The sequence below is a fragment of the Schistocerca piceifrons genome, chromosome 6 (genome assembly GCF_021461385.2).
Source record: "Schistocerca piceifrons isolate TAMUIC-IGC-003096 chromosome 6, iqSchPice1.1, whole genome shotgun sequence".
Classification (NCBI taxonomy): Eukaryota; Metazoa; Arthropoda; class Insecta; order Orthoptera; family Acrididae; genus Schistocerca; species Schistocerca piceifrons.
In genome coordinates, this window is record NC_060143.1 from 43,507,353 (window position 1) to 43,527,557 (window position 20,205).

The window sequence follows — 20,205 nt, forward strand, 5'->3', positions numbered from 1 at the left end:
TCGAGCCCTGCATATCACACAAATTTGGACAAAATCAGTGATGACAAGTAGGTATGGTCCCCTTGTTAAACTACTATATCAACAATGAACTGAATACAGTGAATTTGTTGATGGTACATTGATTTTGATCCTTTTGGTGCTGCTTTCCATGTTTGCATTGCAGTTTCTGTAAATAAATTAAATAAATATGGAAAGAGAGGACAGCATTGTCAGACACCTCTTCTTATTCTACTTTTTAATGTATTGACATCTATTTATGTATTATGGTTTTTGTGTTAATTGAGAATCAGTCCATATCCCTCCAGTGTACTCCAGTTTTACTCAGTTCTCCAAGGCGTATTCTATGGCCCACTCTATCAAAAGGCCTCTCTCGTTCGGTGAATATATCTTACATTTTCCTGTTCATATAAATTTTCCTTTTGAAAATAATTATAATGTCTTTATAGCTTATCTGGCTTCTTTTCCAGTCCTAAATCCAAATTGGTCTTTTTTTTTTAATTTGGCAAATCTTAGCCCCTAAACTTTCTGTAACAATAGTTAGTAGAATGTTTGAAGCAGGGGTAAGTACTGCTGAAGTTCAAGACTAAGTAATGCCAAACATCTGCAAGTTGAACAGTCAGGGACATTTCCTTTTTTTAATTACAGTAATCATTTTACTTTTTATTAATTCCATTCATAATGCTGAAGCCCCACAAGAGACAAATACTCTATACAGTTCTTCTTTTGTCTTGTTTCTGGCATTCTTTAATATTCAGCAGGCATGTTACATTTGACCCAGTAGTGTTGTTGTTGTTGTTGTTGTTCAAATTGTTGAAGCATTGTTGGATTCTGACTCGGTAGTTGGTGGTCTTATGAATTCATTTTCCACTTTTATCATTGTGTTCATAAAATCTAAACCCTCTCTAACATTTCCTTCACATGTAGTTGTTCAATGTATTCTGTCCACCTGTTTATTTTTTCTGGTTCAAATGGGAGACTACTTCTTTGTTTTTCTCTTTCTGTGCATCACATAGTTGCTATTTGGTTCATGATCTTCCGGCATCAGTCGAAACCTGATTTTCTCACCCTATTTAATTCTTTTATATTCAGTTTTTCCCATGTCATCCATGATTCCATTGGCTTTAGTTTCGCCTTTCCTATTACCTTCTGTGCCCAATCAGTGAGGCACAATATTATTTCTTCCCAGCTTACCGTTTTCTGGTTCACCATGGATTGTATTCATTGTAATCCCTTTAAGAAGGTACTTCGTTTCCCTCTTTCTTTTGATCACTTTTGGCACCATTAATGTCAGTGCAATGATAGTTTTAGTATTTTTATCTACATTTAAAATACTATGCAATAAGTTGGCGTTATTCAAGACTGAAGAAATAAATCCTTTCTCCCCAGAAATTTCTGTGCCACTGTGAAATCTTTGCCAATGGCTTTATTATTGTGGCTCAATGTGGTTTTGCAGATTTCTTTGCTCATACAGATATTGCTTCATTGCATTATGTGAAGAGAAAGAAAACACTCTTGCTTTTGGAAACATAGTAGATAGTGCTCCGTAACTTTAAAAACAAAAAGAGGACATAATATAAATTTCAAACTGTTATCACCATTTTATTACTTTCACATTGTTACAGAAATTCCATTTCATCTGTCTGTATCAAAGATGAAATTTACTTGAGAAAACTGTGAAATGACAAGGAATTGGCTGGAATTGTGGTCTTGTTAAAAGTGCCATGACTCCAGTTGTCAGAGGTAACAGTAACTTTCTTGAATGCTAGCTGTTTTTTTTTATTCATCTTATGTACTATTTTATACCCTCTTAAATTTATGGAGGTGGCATTCCATTTATGTTGAGTGCAATTCACTTTTGTCTCTCTATTTAAAAGATTGCCTGTTTCCCGTTTGGGAAAAAGATTCTCACAGCAAATGTGTTGAAAGCAATTTTTCATTCTGTGTTGTTCGCTCTTCTGTATAGGTGGTCTCGGGTTACTGAAAACAAATTGATGTTTTCTGTATTTGTACATTTTATGCTTGTATTGTTGTTCTGTAATGGAATAAGCCACAAGAGAATGGCATGTAACCCCTAAAATAAAGAAGAAATGTGCTAGTATAGAAAAATACCTGCATGTTTTCAGGAATTGTTCATTATTTCCACTCACGTATGATTAATTTTCCAGTTATTTCAGAATTTTGTTGTCACATTTTAAATTATTATTAACATTTTGTTTCTTTTAGAATTTGGAAAATGACATACCTGTAACAGCAGTTACAAGCAAACTGGATCTTGCTGAACGCCGCCGTCGGGAAAAGAGAAACCTGTCAAACAATGCAGCATCCGCTGGTTCTGATTCTGAAGGAGAGGACCAAGATGTGCACCTTTCTATCTGGCTAACCAAAGGACCTCCAGCTGAATTGGACACATCACCAAAGAAGCTCAAATTCCTCAGCATGTTTGGTCTGACAACACTTGCCAAAAGAAACGGTAACCGTATTTAGTTATTTTTTTTACCTTTTTCCTCCATGTCTCTCTCTTATCTTTGACTAATAATCTTTGATTTCTTCTAGGAGTCAAAAGTTTTGATTAAAAAAAAAAAGTAAATGTAGTCTTGCAAAAGTGTACTAGTTGATATTAATACTTCATAAATAATTTGTGCTGCAAAGTCTGTGCAACAGTTCAGACTTTCAAAGTGTTTGTCATACTCAATCTGTGCTTTCTTATTCAAAGGATTACTCATTATTTGGAATAACAAAAAACAATACCTGTAATTCCTAGGATAGTACTATACTCCCAGAGTTCTATTTAAGCTTTACCTGTATTATAAATCGTTTGCTGTTCTGTTAAAAGGATTCATTTAAGAACTGTTGTTTACTAAGACATTTGAAAGACTGTCATAAAAAAATAAGTTCGATTTTCATTTATTGTTCATCAGTAACAAATGTGAATATTGCATTTTACAGAAATGGAGCTTCGAAAACTTGAAAGGCGGCTTGCTCGTAGCCTCACATTGGTACAATTGGAGGAAATGTCAGTGGTTCCATCTGCTCTTGAAAGTAATGGTACTGAATCACCTCCACTTCCACTTAGTTTACCACTACCTCAAGATCACCCTGAGGTATTAGTGCGCTCTCCTGATTACAAGAGCAAAGTACGCTTCCTGCGTTTCCTGGGGCTTGAAGCACTGTCCAAAAAGGATAGGGAAGGTACGCAACAACATAAGAACTTCTTTCTTCCGCTTCTTCTCCTCCTTTCTCCTTCCTTCTCCTTGTATGCTGTACCAAATTTTGGTCGTTTTATGTTATGCGTGGCACATGTATCCTTACTAAGAAAGCTTATGTTTAAAACTTAAGGATTATGATGTGAAGGGAGGAAAGTTTCAAAATAATTAGAAAGTGAATTAAGAAACTGTACTCATCACTGGGAAAAAATAGTTCCCTGTCTCCCAAAACATTTAGTGGTTCCATTTTGACATGTATATCCTCAACTCATAATTTCCAAGCACTGTAAAATGTGTTGTAGAGGATACTTTTGATACTATTATCACTCCATCTCTTAACCTTTTTTTGTTCCTTTTGCAAATAACCCATAGGGAAACAACAAGCTATCATATGAGCTCTAACTTTTCTGATTTTCTAATCAGTATAATTTCACAAGTTTATGTAAGAGGAAGCAGTATATTGCCTAACTCTCTTGAATGTCTGATCTTGTAATGGAGAAGACCTATCTTCAAACAATAAAAAATCCAGGATGGAGTGTAACAATGCAGACAAAGGTACATCCGCAGAAAGAACCACAGTCCACCATCTAAAAACTGATCCTGACCTTATAATCCTACCTGCAGACAAAGGCTAGTTGTCTTGAATTGCAAGGATTACATGGCGGAAGGACTCTACCAGCTTTCAGATATTTCCACCTACGAACCTTGCCACAGTGACCCTATTCCAGTAATCCAGCAGGATCTCCAGTCACTTCTCAAATCCTTTGACCCATCCTAGAACCTCTCCCTGCTCACCCCTACCACTCCCCTCACTCCTACATTCTACACACTCCCTAATGTCTATAAACCTAACCACCCAGGATGCCCAATTGTGTCTGGTCACCGTGCCCCCACTGAGAGAATCTCTTCTCTCATAGACAAACATCTTCAAACTATTACCTGGAATCCACCCTCATATTAAAAAGATACCAACCATTTCCTCCACCAATGCTCCAGTCCCTGTCCCTTTACCTCACAGTGCCCTGCTTATCACTGTTGATCCACCTCCCTGTACTCTTAACATTCCTAATGCCAATGGCCTTACCGCTATTGAACATTACCTTTCCCAACACCCGACAGATTCCAAACCAACGACCTCCTTCCTAGTTGCCATGACCAACTGTATCCTCACTCTCAATTACATCTCCTTTGTAGTCATTACTTACAAACAAAATCCGGGGTATGGCTATGGGCACCCGCATGACACCATCCTACTCATGGACCATCTAGAGGAAACCTTTCTAAAAACCCAAAATTCTAAACCCCTAACCTGGTTCAGATTCATTGATGAATCTTTTCTATCTGGATCGAAGGTGAGGACACCCTATCCACATTCCTCCAGAACATCAACTACTTCTCTCCCATTTGCTTCACCTGTTCCTATTCAACCAAACAAGCCACCTTCCTAGATGTTGATCTCCACCTCAAAGATGGCTACATCAGTACCTCCGTCCATATCAAACCTACTAACCACCAGCAATACCTCCACTTCGACAGCTGCCACCCATTCCATACCAAAAAGTCCCTTCAGTACAGCGTAGCCACCATGGTCGTCGCATCTGCAGCGACGAGCGGTCCCTCTTGAAATATACCGAGGGTCTCACTGAAGCCTTCATTGAGTGTAATTGTTCAAATACGAATCTCGCATGCCTTACCTTACCAGTCTCCCACCACCTCCTGCCAAAGTCCCATCGTCTGGCCACAGAGGAGCATTCCCGTCGTATCTCGGTACCACCCAGGACTGGAGCAACTGAGTTACTTTCTCTGCCAAGGTTTCAATTACCTCTCGTCGTGCTCTGAAATGAGAAATGTCATGCCCACTATCCTTCCCACCCCTCCCACAGTAGTATTCCGCCATCCACCGTACCTACACAATATACCCATCCATCCTTACACAACCCCTGCTTCCAGTCCCTTACCCCATGGCTCATACTTCTGTAATAGACCAAGATGCAAGACCTGTCCCATACATCTTCCTACCACTGCCTGCTCCAGTCAGGTCATAAATATCACCTATCCCATCAAAGGTAGGGCTACCCGTGAAACCAGTCATGTGGTCTACAAGCTAAGCTGCAACCACTGTGCTGCATTCTATGTAGCAGGGTGTATACGTGGACAAGGAAAAAAAATTCCCGGATTTCCCGGTTAAAAATACACTTTCTCCCAGGTGGAAACATAGTTGTTCCCCATTAATTGACAGTATATTTTCTCTCGGAACTCTATAACTTATCAATCCTTTATATGGTTATGGTTTTATACATTGGCATAGAATTTCCCGGCACTTTAGAAGACGAAACACCTTTTGGAAAGATGTTTGATATGCAGTAACATGGACGCTGCATATTTTTGTATTACGAAAGTATAAATTCGAATTCCACCAAACATCGCATGTTACTTTCCAAAGCATTGAAATCGAGATTGTGATGCGTGTTTGTAAGCTAGTCATAGTTCATGTCACGTGATCTTGCCAGCCGATGACAGCGGATATTTAGAGCTTCGGACACGTGGTGTAGTCAGCCAATAGCAACATCACTGTTAAGTAGCGCGAACACACGAACAGGAAAAGTTAATGGTTTAAATTAATATATGTAATGTTGCTACAAGAAAAACAAAGCTTTCACATATAATATTGGTCTCTAAGGCCAATACACTGCAAGAGAAGCTAAGCTTTCACATTTAATGTTGGTCTTTTATGCACGTATTACATTTTAAGATATATCACACAAATTTGCTAGTAAATTTTTTAATAACGACATAAAAGTGTGATCTTCTGGGCTATAAATTCTTCTAAGTGGCTTGTCATCAAAGAGCTGATTTTTAAATGAGTCCCAGATTCCCAGTGAAGTAGGCATCGACCTGATATTAAGTTTTTCAATGTGATTTCGGGATGTAAATTTCCTTGGGTACCAGTACTTTATCTCATGTCTGGTTCTTTGTTATAGCATAATGCCATACATGCTAGAAGATGAAAACGTACATTTGAAATGCACCGAACAGTTGAAACTAGCCAATAGTTTGAAATTAAACCCTTTGTTTCAAATATATTGACTGCCTCAGCGGAAAAGATTAATAAAAGAAAATTTCTTCAGTAAACCGATAAAAATAACTTTATTATTCTGCATGGCAATTAATGCTTGACTGTCAGAAAGGTGGAAATAAAATAAAATCTGAAACTAATAACGTATTTTAGCCTTCCGTAATTATGTGAATGTATTTTAATTCACATGATAGCTCCCGGCCAAAGAAATCAATTTTGTTTTCATTTGACGTGAGTGCAGTAGACAAAGAGGAAACAGCAAAATCACTAAATGTAATCACAGGTCACGTGGAGACTACCCGCTTCCCTATTATAACTCAAGACTGCTCTGCATATCAGACCCGTATCTATGATATTTCCGAACCGGGGCAATAGTAGACAGTGGTGTCCCTCGAGCGTTTGAGATAGGACGTCAAAAATCTAAAAACAATCTAATTTTCAAAAATACGTTCATTTTGTAGAGCATAACTTTCTGAAGACTCTGATACATAAAACATACGTGTCCGAGGAATTGCAAGATATGTTATCTGATCTTAAGTGTGCCATAGTGCAGCGCCACACCTTTTCACATAGCATTCTTCTATCGCACGTCACTGTATTTCGGTCTGTGGAATTGAAACGTGTATATTTTGTACTGGATTCCATCAAACTATATTCAGGACAGCGGAAATTAAAATGTCATATGGTGTCTCTCCTGCTTCCGATCGGCCGATTTGACATCCCGCCCCTCTTTTTTTTAAAAAACCCTTTGGAAAATTTGCACTCTTTATTCCCTATTAGCTAACAACTTGCTGCTTTGTGTGACATAAAATTAAGTATAGGATACATAAAGCCAGTAAAGAGAAGAGACAAGCAAGACGGTACACATTTCTTCAATCCTTAGCTCCTAGAATTTTTTTTCTCTCTAATCTTCCTACAGCTTACATGACGTGCTTTCCTTTCTGCGAAAGGATCTGTTGTGTTGGCAGAAGAGCCAACACCGTGTTATGAATGGAGGCCGAAATGCATGCGTTTTAGCTCACGCAGGCTGGCATGAGGAGGGAAGAACTATACTGACGTGAGGTCTGGAACATGACAAGGAATTATAATTCAGAAAGCGGACGTAATTAGTTTGATACTTAACTTTAATCCATTAATGATGAATGTCGCTCTTGACGGTACATGATTCACAATATTATCTATTCAGAATACATGCATAGTAACTGAATATGGCGCCTTGCTAGGTTGTAGCAAATGACGTAGTTGAAGGCTATGCTAAACTGTCATCTCTGCAAATGAGAGCGTACGTAGACAGTGAACCATCGCTAGCAAAGTTGGCTGGACAACTGGGGCGAGTGCTAGGGAGTCTCTCTAGACTAGACCTCCCGTGTGGCGGCGCTCGGTCTGCAACCACTGATAGTGGCGACATGCGGGTCCGACGTATACTAACGGATCGCGGCCAATTTATAGGCTACCACCCAGCAAGTGTGGTGTCTGGCGGTGACACCACAGGATCTGTTACCTCATCAAAGTTCGTCATACGTTTTGCTACATGAAAAATCGAAATGTCGTTGTCTAATACTGAAAAAGCTGTAATTACAAATAGGCCCAAGACTGGTGTGGTTTCTCGACCTGATTACCTGTGTTTTGTCACTGTCTGCGTTATAAAATAAAATAGGCCTTTATAATGCTGCAGAAATTGTAACACACACCAAATAAACGAGGCTCTTTTGGCAGAAATGGTCATTTTTATAACACGAAGGAATATACGTCACAAAGTACCAATATCAAATGCCTAATAGGCCTACCACAAGCAAAAAGCTTTACGTTAGGAAATAGTTTTACACTTCATTCACATGCTCCAGTTTCTCAAGCATGAGATCGAAAAGTAGTAGTGCGAAATTTTTATATAAATTTGGAATAGTCTTATTCTTCCATAATTTGCATGATGTCCCCGTTTCTTCTCCTTCCTCGTTCTAACAAACAATGTTGTCATCACTAATTCTGTATCTATTCCTGCTAATGTCAAAGCTTATTCACCGGTTAACTTCACTAACTCTGCCAGAATCACCAGTTTAGTTATCCTGCGATTATTCTCCGGTTAGGCATCGTTACGTGTTCGTACAACGCGTTTTCCGCCCTGCTTCTAGAAAAGACCTTAAAGAGGCTGCTAGCCGGAGACTGTACAACTGGCCCTTGCTAGTATAGTGATGTGGCCAAAATTTTTCTGTCAAAATTTCATTTTCTTGGATACACCGAGAAGATAATATGTAATCTTTCTTACCTGTTATTCCTGTTAGTCGTTTATTTGCACTCTGGTAGTCTGAATCTATGGATTTCGCTGGTAATCGTAACAACGCTCACCACTCGCAAACCCAATCAACCACATAATGAGACAGTGGTCGGCTTTCTTTCGTTCGGCTATACTCTGCCCAGTTCGTATAGCCGCTTTTGTCTGCAGGAAAGTTTATTTCTAGTTGTGACGAGGATTCCACTGACAGAGACATCACGTACACTATGCATGCAATCACAAATCAACTTATGATTCATTCAGAAATCAACTTAGAATGTGTTCAACAGTATTCAAAAACCGACAGGGACACGTTTCAAACTTATACGAATAATTGATAGACCAACGTGCGCTGGATGGTAGATGCTTTGTGAATCAAGGTTTATATGAATGCTTTATTTGAGAGGGTGTCGTCCCCCCCCCCCACCCCCCTCCCTATCTGCGACTGAGCATCACTGATCTCTGCTATGCGGTGAATAAAGAAGACCTATCTTGTAATAGCTGCACTGTAGTTCATGAGTATCACTCATCATATCTTCTTTCCCCTCAATCAACCCTTTCTAATAAGGGTTTCAGATCGATGAGTAATATTGGAGACTCAGTCAAATAAGTGTTTTGTACATCACTTCCTTCAGTGGTGAATTACATTTATTTAGGATTCTGCTAATGAATGTATCTGGGATCTGCTTTGCATGATGCCATTGTAGTCTTCAGTGTGAAGACAGGTTTGATGCAGCTCTCAATGCTAGTCGATCCTGCAGGAATATTTGATCATACACACATTTGAACCTGTCACTACGTGGTCTCATGTTACAATTTTTACCTGTAACACTTCCCTTCAGTATTAAATTAACTATTTACGATGCCTCAGAATATGTCCTATCAACTGATCCCTTCTTCTAGTCCAGTTGTACCATTTACTTCATTTGTCCCCTATTCAATTTATCCTCTTTCCTTTAGCCATTAGTAGATATTGTACTATCCAAGAGGCAACACTCGTCTGGTCCTTTTAGTATTACATTTCCCAATCTGATTCCCGCATCATCACCTAACTTTATTTTACTATACTTCATTAGTCCTTTCACATTTATTAATGGTTTTATTGTCACTTTTCAAGATAGTATCCAATCTATTCAAACGATCTTCAAGTCCTTTGCTCTCTGTGCCAGAATGATTGTCATTGGTAGACCTTGAAGTTTTTTTATTTCTTCTCCTGGAACGTCATTTCCTTTTCTAAATATTTCCCAGATTTCATTTATTGCTTGCTCAGTGTGTAGATTAAACAACATAGGGGATAGGCTGTAACCCTATGTCATTCCCTTCCCAATTACTGCATCCAGTTCATGTCCTTTGATCCTTACGATGAGAGTCCGATTTATATACAAGTTACAGATAGGCTTTTGCTTCTGTATTTTATCTCATCTACCTTCAGAATTTCAAAGAGTTGATTCCAGTCAGTATTATCAAAATCCTTTTAAAAGTGTGCAATAGCAACATGTGTTCCTACGTTTTTCTGGAACCCAAAATGATTTACCCCAAGTTGATATCTAACAGTCATTCCATTCTTCTGCAGACAATTTGTGTTAGTAGTTTGCTATCAAGACGTACTAAACTGATGGCTTGATAATACTTAAAACCATCAACACCTGTTGGGGTTATTACATTATTCTTGAATGGAGGGTATTTTTCCTATGTCATATATCATATATACCAATGGAAACTGTTTTTTTTTTTTTTTTTTTTTTTTTTTTTTTTGTGGTTGTATCTTTCAGTCCTTTGTCAAATTCTTATTGTTGTACCATATCTTCCCATTCAAATTTCTTCCTTCCTGTAATACTGTCTTAAACTTTATTTCATTTGTTTAGCCCATCTGTACATTCTGTCTACCTTTCAGTCTTATGTTTATTTGTGAGTTCTGCCTTGTCATCTGAACTCCTTATATTTATAGGATACACACTTTATTCAAGCACAAAGCACACATAAGCAACCCGCCATCGTTCATGAATTGGGCTACAGCTAACCCGGTCAAATTTACTATGCACCAAGGCTGATATTCTTATCCACTAATTACTTATTAAGAGTGACTCACTCGGTCAATACATGGTGCACAGGGAGTTCATGAGAATGGGTAGTTTTTTGCTGTAGATAGATAGGTGCTGCGCAGATGAGAGGGAAAATTAAGGAGGTACCTGAAACTGAAATACCTGTTGCCATGGCTTTGTAGTGGCAATTTCTGTGATATTGTGGCTCATGCTGAAGAATTTGCTCCATGCTAATGCATCTCTTCTATGCTGCTATCAACTCATCCAAAGAGTTCATAAAGTTGGGTTCTGAGGAACTATTCAGAAAGGCCAAGTTTTGAGCAGGCAGTATATCTAAAGCTTCGTCTAAAAAGTGCAGTAACAGATACATTATGTTCAGAATTGTAACCCCTGTTACGGTTGCTGGAAAGTGAAAAGTTTGCCTTTGAATATCTCGTGTTGTGTTGTATGCCGCTACATCTCTGCTCAAACTGTTCTGCGCCCTTAGGGCATCCTTGCTTGTAACGATTCTCTGTAAATACCACTGAATTACCTATGGAATGCACCCAGTGTGGACCACTTTCTGAAAGTAGGGTTGTGGCACTACAATGTTACACAGGCATCCTGCTCCTGTTCCTCCTAAGAACACATGCTCTAGTGGTGACCTGGATAACTTGGGATGGGCAGATGGTGACAAGCTCTTGGTGCTGATATTTGTCCGTGGTATTTTCCTCCTGGGAAAACGAGTAGTACCACTTTTGCTCTGGTTTGCACGAATTTTCCCAGAGCCTCCCACCTCATCAGATATTGGTGGATTGTATAGTACTTTATACTGGACATTAGTGCTTGCTGCTGGGAACCAGATTAATACATGCAGGCGAGCATGGTTCTACTAACCTTTATTCTCATGAAGGGATAGGATTTTCTCTTCCTTAGAAGTAATAAATTCTAACGTAGCTCGTAGCTCTTCTTGTGCTTAGTAGGCTGGCCAGAAACTGTCTGGTGGCAACAGGGTAGAGGTTAATTGTCCACGCACCATATGGTATATTGCTCCCAATAATTACACTATTTCCTCTTGGGCATCCCCTACACTATTTGCAAGTATACATAAAAACCATGCTTCAGCCGACATGGTACACTGTAAGTGTTATTGTTAGTTCTGCCCTTAACCTTTGCAACAGTCTGATAATGTTCAGAACTCCTTGTTCGAGATTTGTTAACTGCGTCGTGTACCATCCCACTTGTATTACAGAGTCATGAAACTCCCATTTCTCGTCTCAGCTAATACATCTTTCATCCTGCCTTTGAGGTGCAGTACTGAGAAAGCTTCTTCCAGCCTTCGTACCTCATTTTTCATTGCCCACATATTGTTAGTTAGTTTTAACCTCCAATAGTGGCTGGTCAGGATGATGTCGTCCTTGTCACTGCCCAATATATTATGGTCTGCAGTTAATATTTAAAATACGAAAACAACTTTCTTTCACTTTTTGCTCAGAATTAAGTCACATTTCCATCTTCTCTTTTTCCAGGAGTGTCAACAAGTGTGATGCTCACCTTAAAAGACAAATACTCCTGACATGCGCAGTGGTTGTGCGCATTAGCAACTGTAGTTCTACATTCACTGGTGAAGTCATACCTATAACCTGTTATGGATCTTGGTACTGAGTAATTGAGAATGCATAGACATAGAGCAGTATGTAAAAGAAAGAAACTGAGTGCCACGAGCATGTGCGGGAGCTGTTAAACTTAATGTTAAAAAATGAATTTCTGCGAGTTGCCAATATCACCCACTGCCCAACATGATGTGCCGGTAGTTTTGTGTTGTGTTGCTCTAGCCTCATCTGATGCTCAAGGGCCTCAGTATTGGCTTTCTGTACTCATTTCCACACTTCTCTCAATTTTTTCACAAAATTTCACACTGGCTCATCACTTTTTCCGGCTTTTGATTTGAGCACTTAAAATAGTAACTGCAATTTTCGACCATATACAACCTTGTACGGTGATAGGCCTGTATTCTCCCAAGTTCTTGAATTGTTCACCACTATCGTATAAGGCAACAAAGTATCACAATCACTGTGATGACTGTTCACGTAGTGGCTTAACATTTTTCATATTGTTTGTTGTACATGCTCCATTCTTCCATTAACTTTTGGATGTAATGGGTATGTTCTCAGCTTATGAATACACAACAAATGGTGTACCTGCTTCATTAATTCTGATATCAAGTTAGTGCTCTCAATCTGTGATCATCATTTCTGGAACACTGAATTTTAGTAACCAATTGTTCACCATTGCATGCACTACTGTGTCTGCTTGCCGATTCAGGATAGTTATCATCCCTACACAATAAGAGGAATGATTTGTAGGAGTGAAAAGGTTGTGTTTTCCCTTTGGTATCTGGCTAAAAGATCCTAAAATGGGCATCCTGATCATTTCAAAAAGTTTAACAGCTCCCGCACATGCTCGTGGCACTCAGTTTCTTTCTTTCTTTCTTTCTTTCTTTACATACTGCTCTATGTCCTGTCTATGCATTCTCAACATCTAATGTTTGCACACTCTTTGATCCATGGTTGTATGCCCTCTATGAATGTGGTCGTGTGCCTGTTCTAACAATTCTTCTCTCAGTGTGACAGGAACCTTGTCGTCTTGCACTACACGCCATAGAATAGCCAGCTGTGGTTGTGTTGCAAATAGCTCGAAATCTGTGTCAGCACCTTGCGCACTCTGTCATTCAGCACTGCTATGACCTACTAACTGAACTACACCAACTTTCCTACTAAGGCCATCACATCACTGTGCTTCTTTGTGGATTTATAACTTCGAAACGAAACTCAATCAATTCCAGTGCCCAATGTGAAATTCTACTGGATCGATCCTTTCACCTCAATAACCATGTCTGTGCTGTACTAGTTGTCAGCAAGTGCTTCAGTTTTTTCAAATGCACTTTTTGTACTCCAGCATCCAATGGAACTTCACATCTTTAATATGTGCATGAAAGGTCATGCTACTTCCACAAATCCGTGGACAAATTTCCCATAGTAGTTTGCTAAACCAAAAAAAAAAAAAAGAACCTAATTATTTGCCTGTCTCGGAAAACTACTTCAGATTGTCTGGAAAACTACTCCATTGCTGTTGTTTCTGTTTCTTGTTAATGCTTCACATTTGCTTGTAAAGCACTTATACCAGGATGTATATGCCCCATGAAATCTGGAAAAAACCTGGTAATTTTTTCATCTGGGAAAAAACTGGGGAAATTTCCCATAGTAGTTTGCTAAACCAAAAAAAAAAAAAAGAACCTAATTATTTGCCTGTCTCGGAAAACTACTTCAGATTGTCTGGAAAACTACTCCATTGCTGTTGTTTCTGTTTCTTGTTAATGCTTCACATTTGCTTGTAAAGCACTTATACCAGGATGTATATGCCCCATGAAATCTGGAAAAAACCTGGTAATTTTTTCATCTGGGAAAAAACTGGGGAAAAGCTGGGAATTTTTCAGATTTCTGGAAGTTTTTCAGATTTCTGGGAGTTTTTCAGATTTCTGGGAGTTTTTCAGATTTCTGGGAGTTTTTCAGATTTCTGGGAGTTTTTCAGATTTCTGGGAGTTTTTCAGATTTCTGGGAGTTTTTCAGATTTCTGGGAGTTTTTCAGATTTCTGGGAGTTTTTCAGATTTCTGGGAGTTTTTCAGATTTCTGGGAGTTTTTCAGATTTCTGGGAGTTTTTCAGATTTCTGGGAGTTTTTCAGATTTCTGGGAGTTTTTCAGATTTCTGGGAGTTTTTCAGATTTCTGGGAGTTTTTCAGATTTCTGGGAGTTTTTCAGATTTCTGGGAGTTTTTCAGATTTCTGGGAGTTTTTCAGATTTCTGGGAGTTTTTCAGATTTCTGGGAGTTTTTCAGATTTCTGGGAGTTTTTCAGATTTCTGGGAGTTTTTCAGATTTCTGGGAGTTTTTCAGATTTCTGGGAGTTTTTCAGATTTCTGGGAGTTTTTCAGATTTCTGGGAGTTTTTCAGATTTCTGGGAGTTTTTCAGATTTCTGGGAGTTTTTCAGATTTCTGGGAGTTTTTCAGATTTCTGGGAGTTTTTCAGATTTCTGGGAGTTTTTCAGATTTCTGGGAGTTTTTCAGATTTCTGGGAGTTTTTCAGATTTCTGGGAGTTTTTCAGATTTCTGGGAGTTTTTCAGATTTCTGGGAGTTTTTCAGATTTCTGGGAGTTTTTCAGATTTCTGGGAGTTTTTCAGATTTCTGGGAGTTTTTCAGATTTCTGGGAGTTTTTCAGATTTCTGGGAGTTTTTCAGATTTCTGGGAGTTTTTCAGATTTCTGGGAGTTTTTCAGATTTCTGGGAGTTTTTCAGATTTCTGGGAGTTTTTCAGATTTCTGGGAGTTTTTCAGATTTCTGGGAGTTTTTCAGATTTCTGGGAGTTTTTCAGATTTCTGGGAGTTTTTCAGATTTCTGGGAGTTTTTCAGATTTCTGGGAGTTTTTCAGATTTCTGGGAGTTTTTCAGATTTCTGGGAGTTTTTCAGATTTCTGGGAGTTTTTCAGATTTCTGGGAGTTTTTCAGATTTCTGGGAGTTTTTCAGATTTCTGGGAGTTTTTCAGATTTCTGGGAGTTTTTCAGATTTCTGGGAGTTTTTCAGATTTCTGGGAGTTTTTCAGATTTCTGGGAGTTTTTCAGATTTCTGGGAGTTTTTCAGATTTCTGGGAGTTTTTCAGATTTCTGGGAGTTTTTCAGATTTCTGGGAGTTTTTCAGATTTCTGGGAGTTTTTCAGATTTCTGGGAGTTTTTCAGATTTCTGGGAGTTTTTCAGATTTCTGGGAGTTTTTCAGATTTCTGGGAGTTTTTCAGATTTCTGGGAGTTTTTCAGATTTCTGGGAGTTTTTGAGTGTTCTAGTATTCAGTTAACTTGTGCCTGATAATAACTGAGCGTCTGTCAACAGAAAAATGTATCAATGGCTTTAGGACGAAGACTGCGTGGTACTTCATAAAAACAAACTGCTTACAATGAGTGTGATGTCACAATTCTTTGCATTGGGTTCGTTTGAGCACTTTCCAGCAGGCTCACGCGCATGCATAGTTAAGTCACATATGAGCAGTACCTTCTCCCGCTTCTGGCTAGTTGAAGTTTGGCTGTTAGTGATTTTGCTGTTTCCTCTTCGTTTCAAGCTCTCATGTCAAATGAAAACAAAACAGATTTCTGTGGCTGGGAGCTATCAAATGAATTAAAATGTATTCACATTATTATGGAAGACTAAAATTGTTATTAGTTTGTTTTCTGATTTTATTTTACTTCCACATTTTTGGCTGTCAAGCATTAAGCGCCTTGCAGAGCAATGAAGTTATTTTGTCAGTTTGCTAAAGAAATGCCACTTTATTAATCTTTACCGCACAGGCAGTCAATTTATTTGAAATGAAGTGTTTCCATCCAAACTGTTAGCTAGTTTCAACTGTTCGCTGAATTTTGAGTGCGTGTTTTCGTCTTCTGTCACATATGCAATAATAAAGAATCGAACATGAGATGATAAAGTAGTGGTACAACAAGAAAATTTATGTTCCGAAAACCACACTGAAAAGCTTGATGTCAAGTTGGCACCTATTTCATTGTAAATCTGGACATACGAATATGCACTTCAAGCCGAATCGTGCATTTTAGTATGGTTTACCAAATGCCGATGCTGTTGGAGTAGCCTCTGATGTCCTCCTTTTATGATGTAATGTAAGTTCGTGTGAACATACGGGCTTCATTCATCACCATAGCTGCGCACACGCAGTAACGCCTGTTTTCTGGCACTCTCTGGCAGCTGCTAAAACGAACCTGTTGCTAACAGGTCATGGGAAAATATTAAGAGTGGTTGTTTGAGAAGCATTAGTTTCGAAGTAAGTTTCCTTTTACGCAAGACTTACTATGTTACGTGTGAGAATGTTTGATGAATTTATAAAGTCGCAGAGCATTTTACTCTCATTTAAAACTTGATACTTTGCGTACCAGCCGCTTAGAATAATTTCGTGCCCAGGAGACCAGACATTAATTCACTATTTAAAATTTTACTGGCGCATTTGTGTGATGTATCTTAAAGTGTAACACACGCAAAAAATGACCAATATTGTATGTATACTATATGTAGTCTGTGTATATTAATTTAAACCATAAACTTTTCCCATTTGTGTTCGTGCTACTTAACAGTGATGGTGCTATTGACTGGCTACTTCACGTGGCCTAAGCTCTGTATATCTGCTGTCATCGGCTGGCGAGATAACGTTACATGAGCTAGGATTGGCCTAGAATGGCACATCACAATCTCAATTTCAATGTTTTGGAAACTAACGCGCTTTGTTTGGTGGAATTCGAATGTATACTTTCATAATACGAAAATATGCAGCCCCCCCCCCCCCCCCCCCCCCCCCCCGAAAGTTCTACACTGGTGAATAAAACCTTAACCATTCATAGGATTGATAAGTGTTACAGTTCTGAGGGACAGTATACTGTCACTTAACACAGAAAAAGTGTATTTTAACTGGGAAATGGGAAAAATTGGGGGTTTGTTTTTCCTTGGCCATATAGGCACCCTATATACTGGTACTTGCTTATGGCCAAGGTGTGATCTTGTCCTGGCTAGATCATCTTCATGTAGAACATCAAAATTGGCAAACAATAATCTTTTAGACAAACTTCCATCTTCAGTCCCAAAACTATCAATATCAACAGGCACTACTTGCTCACCATCTTCCCCACATGTGTACAATACTTCTGTGCACAACTCATTGTGCTTTATCTAATTCATCATTATCTTTCAGTGGTTACACCACACATCATAAGTTTACAGGTAGTTCTGCTGAAACAGTTTCTCCATACCTTGCAGTACCGTATCATGCAAATTGATCCTTAGTGATTTTTTAAGCAGTTCGACCGATCCTTCACGAGTGATGAGCCTTGTGGCAGTGTGTCACCAGACGACAGCTCCCCCCCCCCCTTCCCCCCCAGATGGAACTATGTTTCTGTGAGTTGTACCATGCGTTGTCCAAGATCAGTGTTTGCATGATGCTTACATGGGAAGTCTAGTCGTAGGATTGTGCAGTGCTCTTTACCTATATTGGCCAAAACTTCCATGTTTTCCCAAACTGCTCTGCATCTTGCATGTACCTGGAAACTTAACATCAATGAACCATGTAAATGCACATTATTACCCCCCCCCCCCCCCACCCACCCCTCACCCCCTCCAAATAAACTGTACTGAGGTCCAGACTTGCCACAGATACTGGAGCACCTGTGTCTAACAAAAATCTCTGTTCTCTACCATCTATCTTGTCAATCGGACAACATTCCACCACTGCATACATTTTTAAAGCATTACAATTCACTGGGGATTCCAACCAGTGGATCTGGGGCTTCCATTGCCATTTAATGGTTGATTATTCATATTCTGTCTTGTCCCATTATGCCCTTACTTCCACAATCTTGCACTCTGCATCCAAACCTGCCACATCTCCAACACTGTGAATCTCCATATGCGACCAAGTGAGGTAGTGCAGTGATTAGATCACTGGACTCACACTCATGAGGATGATGGTCCAAACCCACGTCTGGCCATCCAGATTTAGGTTTTCTGTGATTTCCTTAAATTTCTAAGGCAAATGGCGGGATGCTACCTTTGAAAAGGCATGGCCAATTTCCTTCTCCACCTTTCCCTAATCTGAGCTGTGTTCTGTCTCTAATGACCTCATTGTCGACTGGGCATTACACACTAATCTCCTCCTCTTCGTATGTGATCCGAATGTCCACACTGGTAGCCTTTAACATCAGTAGAAAAGAAATTTTTCCTGTCATGGCCTCTAGTTACCGCCTCTTTATCCTCGAGAGTCATAGCAATGCCTATGACATCAGTGAAGTCCTTGAAAATTCTGTGCACACCTTTCTCTATACATCACGTGGCAGTTAACAGAAAAATGCATTCCTCTGCTCTACTTCTTGCAGAATGACTATTGGTGCCTTCACTGTTTGTTAATTCATAAGTATTAACATTAATTTCTGTATCCTTCCCACAAAACATTCAACGGATTCTTTCTGCTTATGTGATACTCCATTTCACTGCTCATGATCATATCTGCAGCTATTCTGCCTCCTGTATCACTCTGCTAGGCCTCTCCTTCGTTCATCAAATGATAGAACATTCCTATGATATATTTCGTAAGTCCCAGCATTCCCCATCAAATTTAACGTGGTTGTTTATAACTACTGTTCAGCTGCACAATCTCCCAGCTTTGCAGCTGTTAACAGGTCATCTACAGACACTAAATCATACTCTCCTGCCTTGCCTGAAAAAGGATAGATGACGCTAGTAGCAGTTGAATCTAGGGAAGGAACAGATGAAGTGTACTAGGCTGTATCTTCTTTCACAGCATGTAACTAGCTATGTGGGACTGTATTACCTGCTTTCAGTTGAGCTATTTGATACAACAAAAAGACTGAATTGCTTCCTGGGTGGTAATTGTCTGACACAGGAGGACACTTAATTCTAACGTTACTAAATACAATTCAGTCTTTTCACATAATTATCAACCGTGTGTATTTGTCACACTGCCTGGCATAATGTGCATATTGTTTAAATGTGATGCATTTCACTGGGCCAGACTCCATACAGGCATATAATTCCACTGAGTGCACTTAACCACTTCCGTACTGGTGTAGTCCTATTCGCATGCCCTTGAACTGATTCAAATCTCTGCTCTCATTAGTTCTAACAAACTTCTCATTTACATGCTAATACCAGTCCCTTAAGCCTGCCATCACATTTGAAGGACTCACAAGCAGAAAACATTGTTTCTTCACTCACCCCAATGTGCTGACGATGGTCTGCATTGATCTGTGATGTTGCTTGAAGCCCCTGGTCATCTCTGATACCAGTTAAAGCAGGGTCAGGCTGTATCAAAATGCTACTGACCTTGCTACATGCTGTGGTGTTGATGCAGGATGTTTGACAGGGCAGCAGGTACGATGAACCACTTGATCGACCATTGTAGAGCTATAGGGGCAGTGAGAGGATGACAGAACGTTCATTAATTTGAGTTCAGACAATAGCAGAAAGCGTCATCTCACTGTAGTCAGTGTCCTAATGGCGCACGCCTGCCTTGGGTGTCATTGTTTGCTTAGCTTAGTGTGCAGCAGCAGGATACAGCAATGGCACAGTCGCTTGGCCAGAGGGGCAGTGCATCGGTGGGCATGGAGAGCTCTGGCAGGCCTGGACAGATGGCAGGCATCCTCCAGGAACAAACTCGGATGTGAGTCACTCGCAACAACCGAGCGAGGTGGCGCAGTGGTTAGCACACTGGACTCGCATTCGGGAGGACGACGGTTCAATCCCGTCTCCAGCCATCCTGATTTAGGTTTTCCGTGATTTCCCTAAATCGTTTCAGGCAAATGCCGGGATGGTTCCTTTGAAAGGGCACGGCCGATTTCCTTCCCAATCCATCCCTAACCCGAGCTTGCGCTCCGTCTCTGATGACCTCATTGTCGACGGGACGTTAAACACTAACCACCACCACCACCACCACCACCACCACCACTCACAACATTTAGTGCACTGCGCGATCAGCCAACAGCCTGGGGTGGGCCCAGTGCAGGTGGCACCTGAGTGCAGATTG

General features: G+C 39.7%; 1 protein-coding gene across 1 annotated transcript in view; it reads left to right on the forward strand.

The window, feature by feature from the left end:
• The window catches only part of LOC124803015, a 625,123-nt gene that overhangs the window by 581,174 nt on the left and 23,744 nt on the right, over window positions 1-20,205 (forward strand). The window contains exons 15-16 of the mRNA XM_047264121.1: window positions 2,224-2,470; window positions 2,947-3,189. Of these exons, the coding sequence (XP_047120077.1) occupies window positions 2,224-2,470; window positions 2,947-3,189 (490 nt within the window). The remainder of the gene's footprint in view (window positions 1-2,223; window positions 2,471-2,946; window positions 3,190-20,205) is intronic.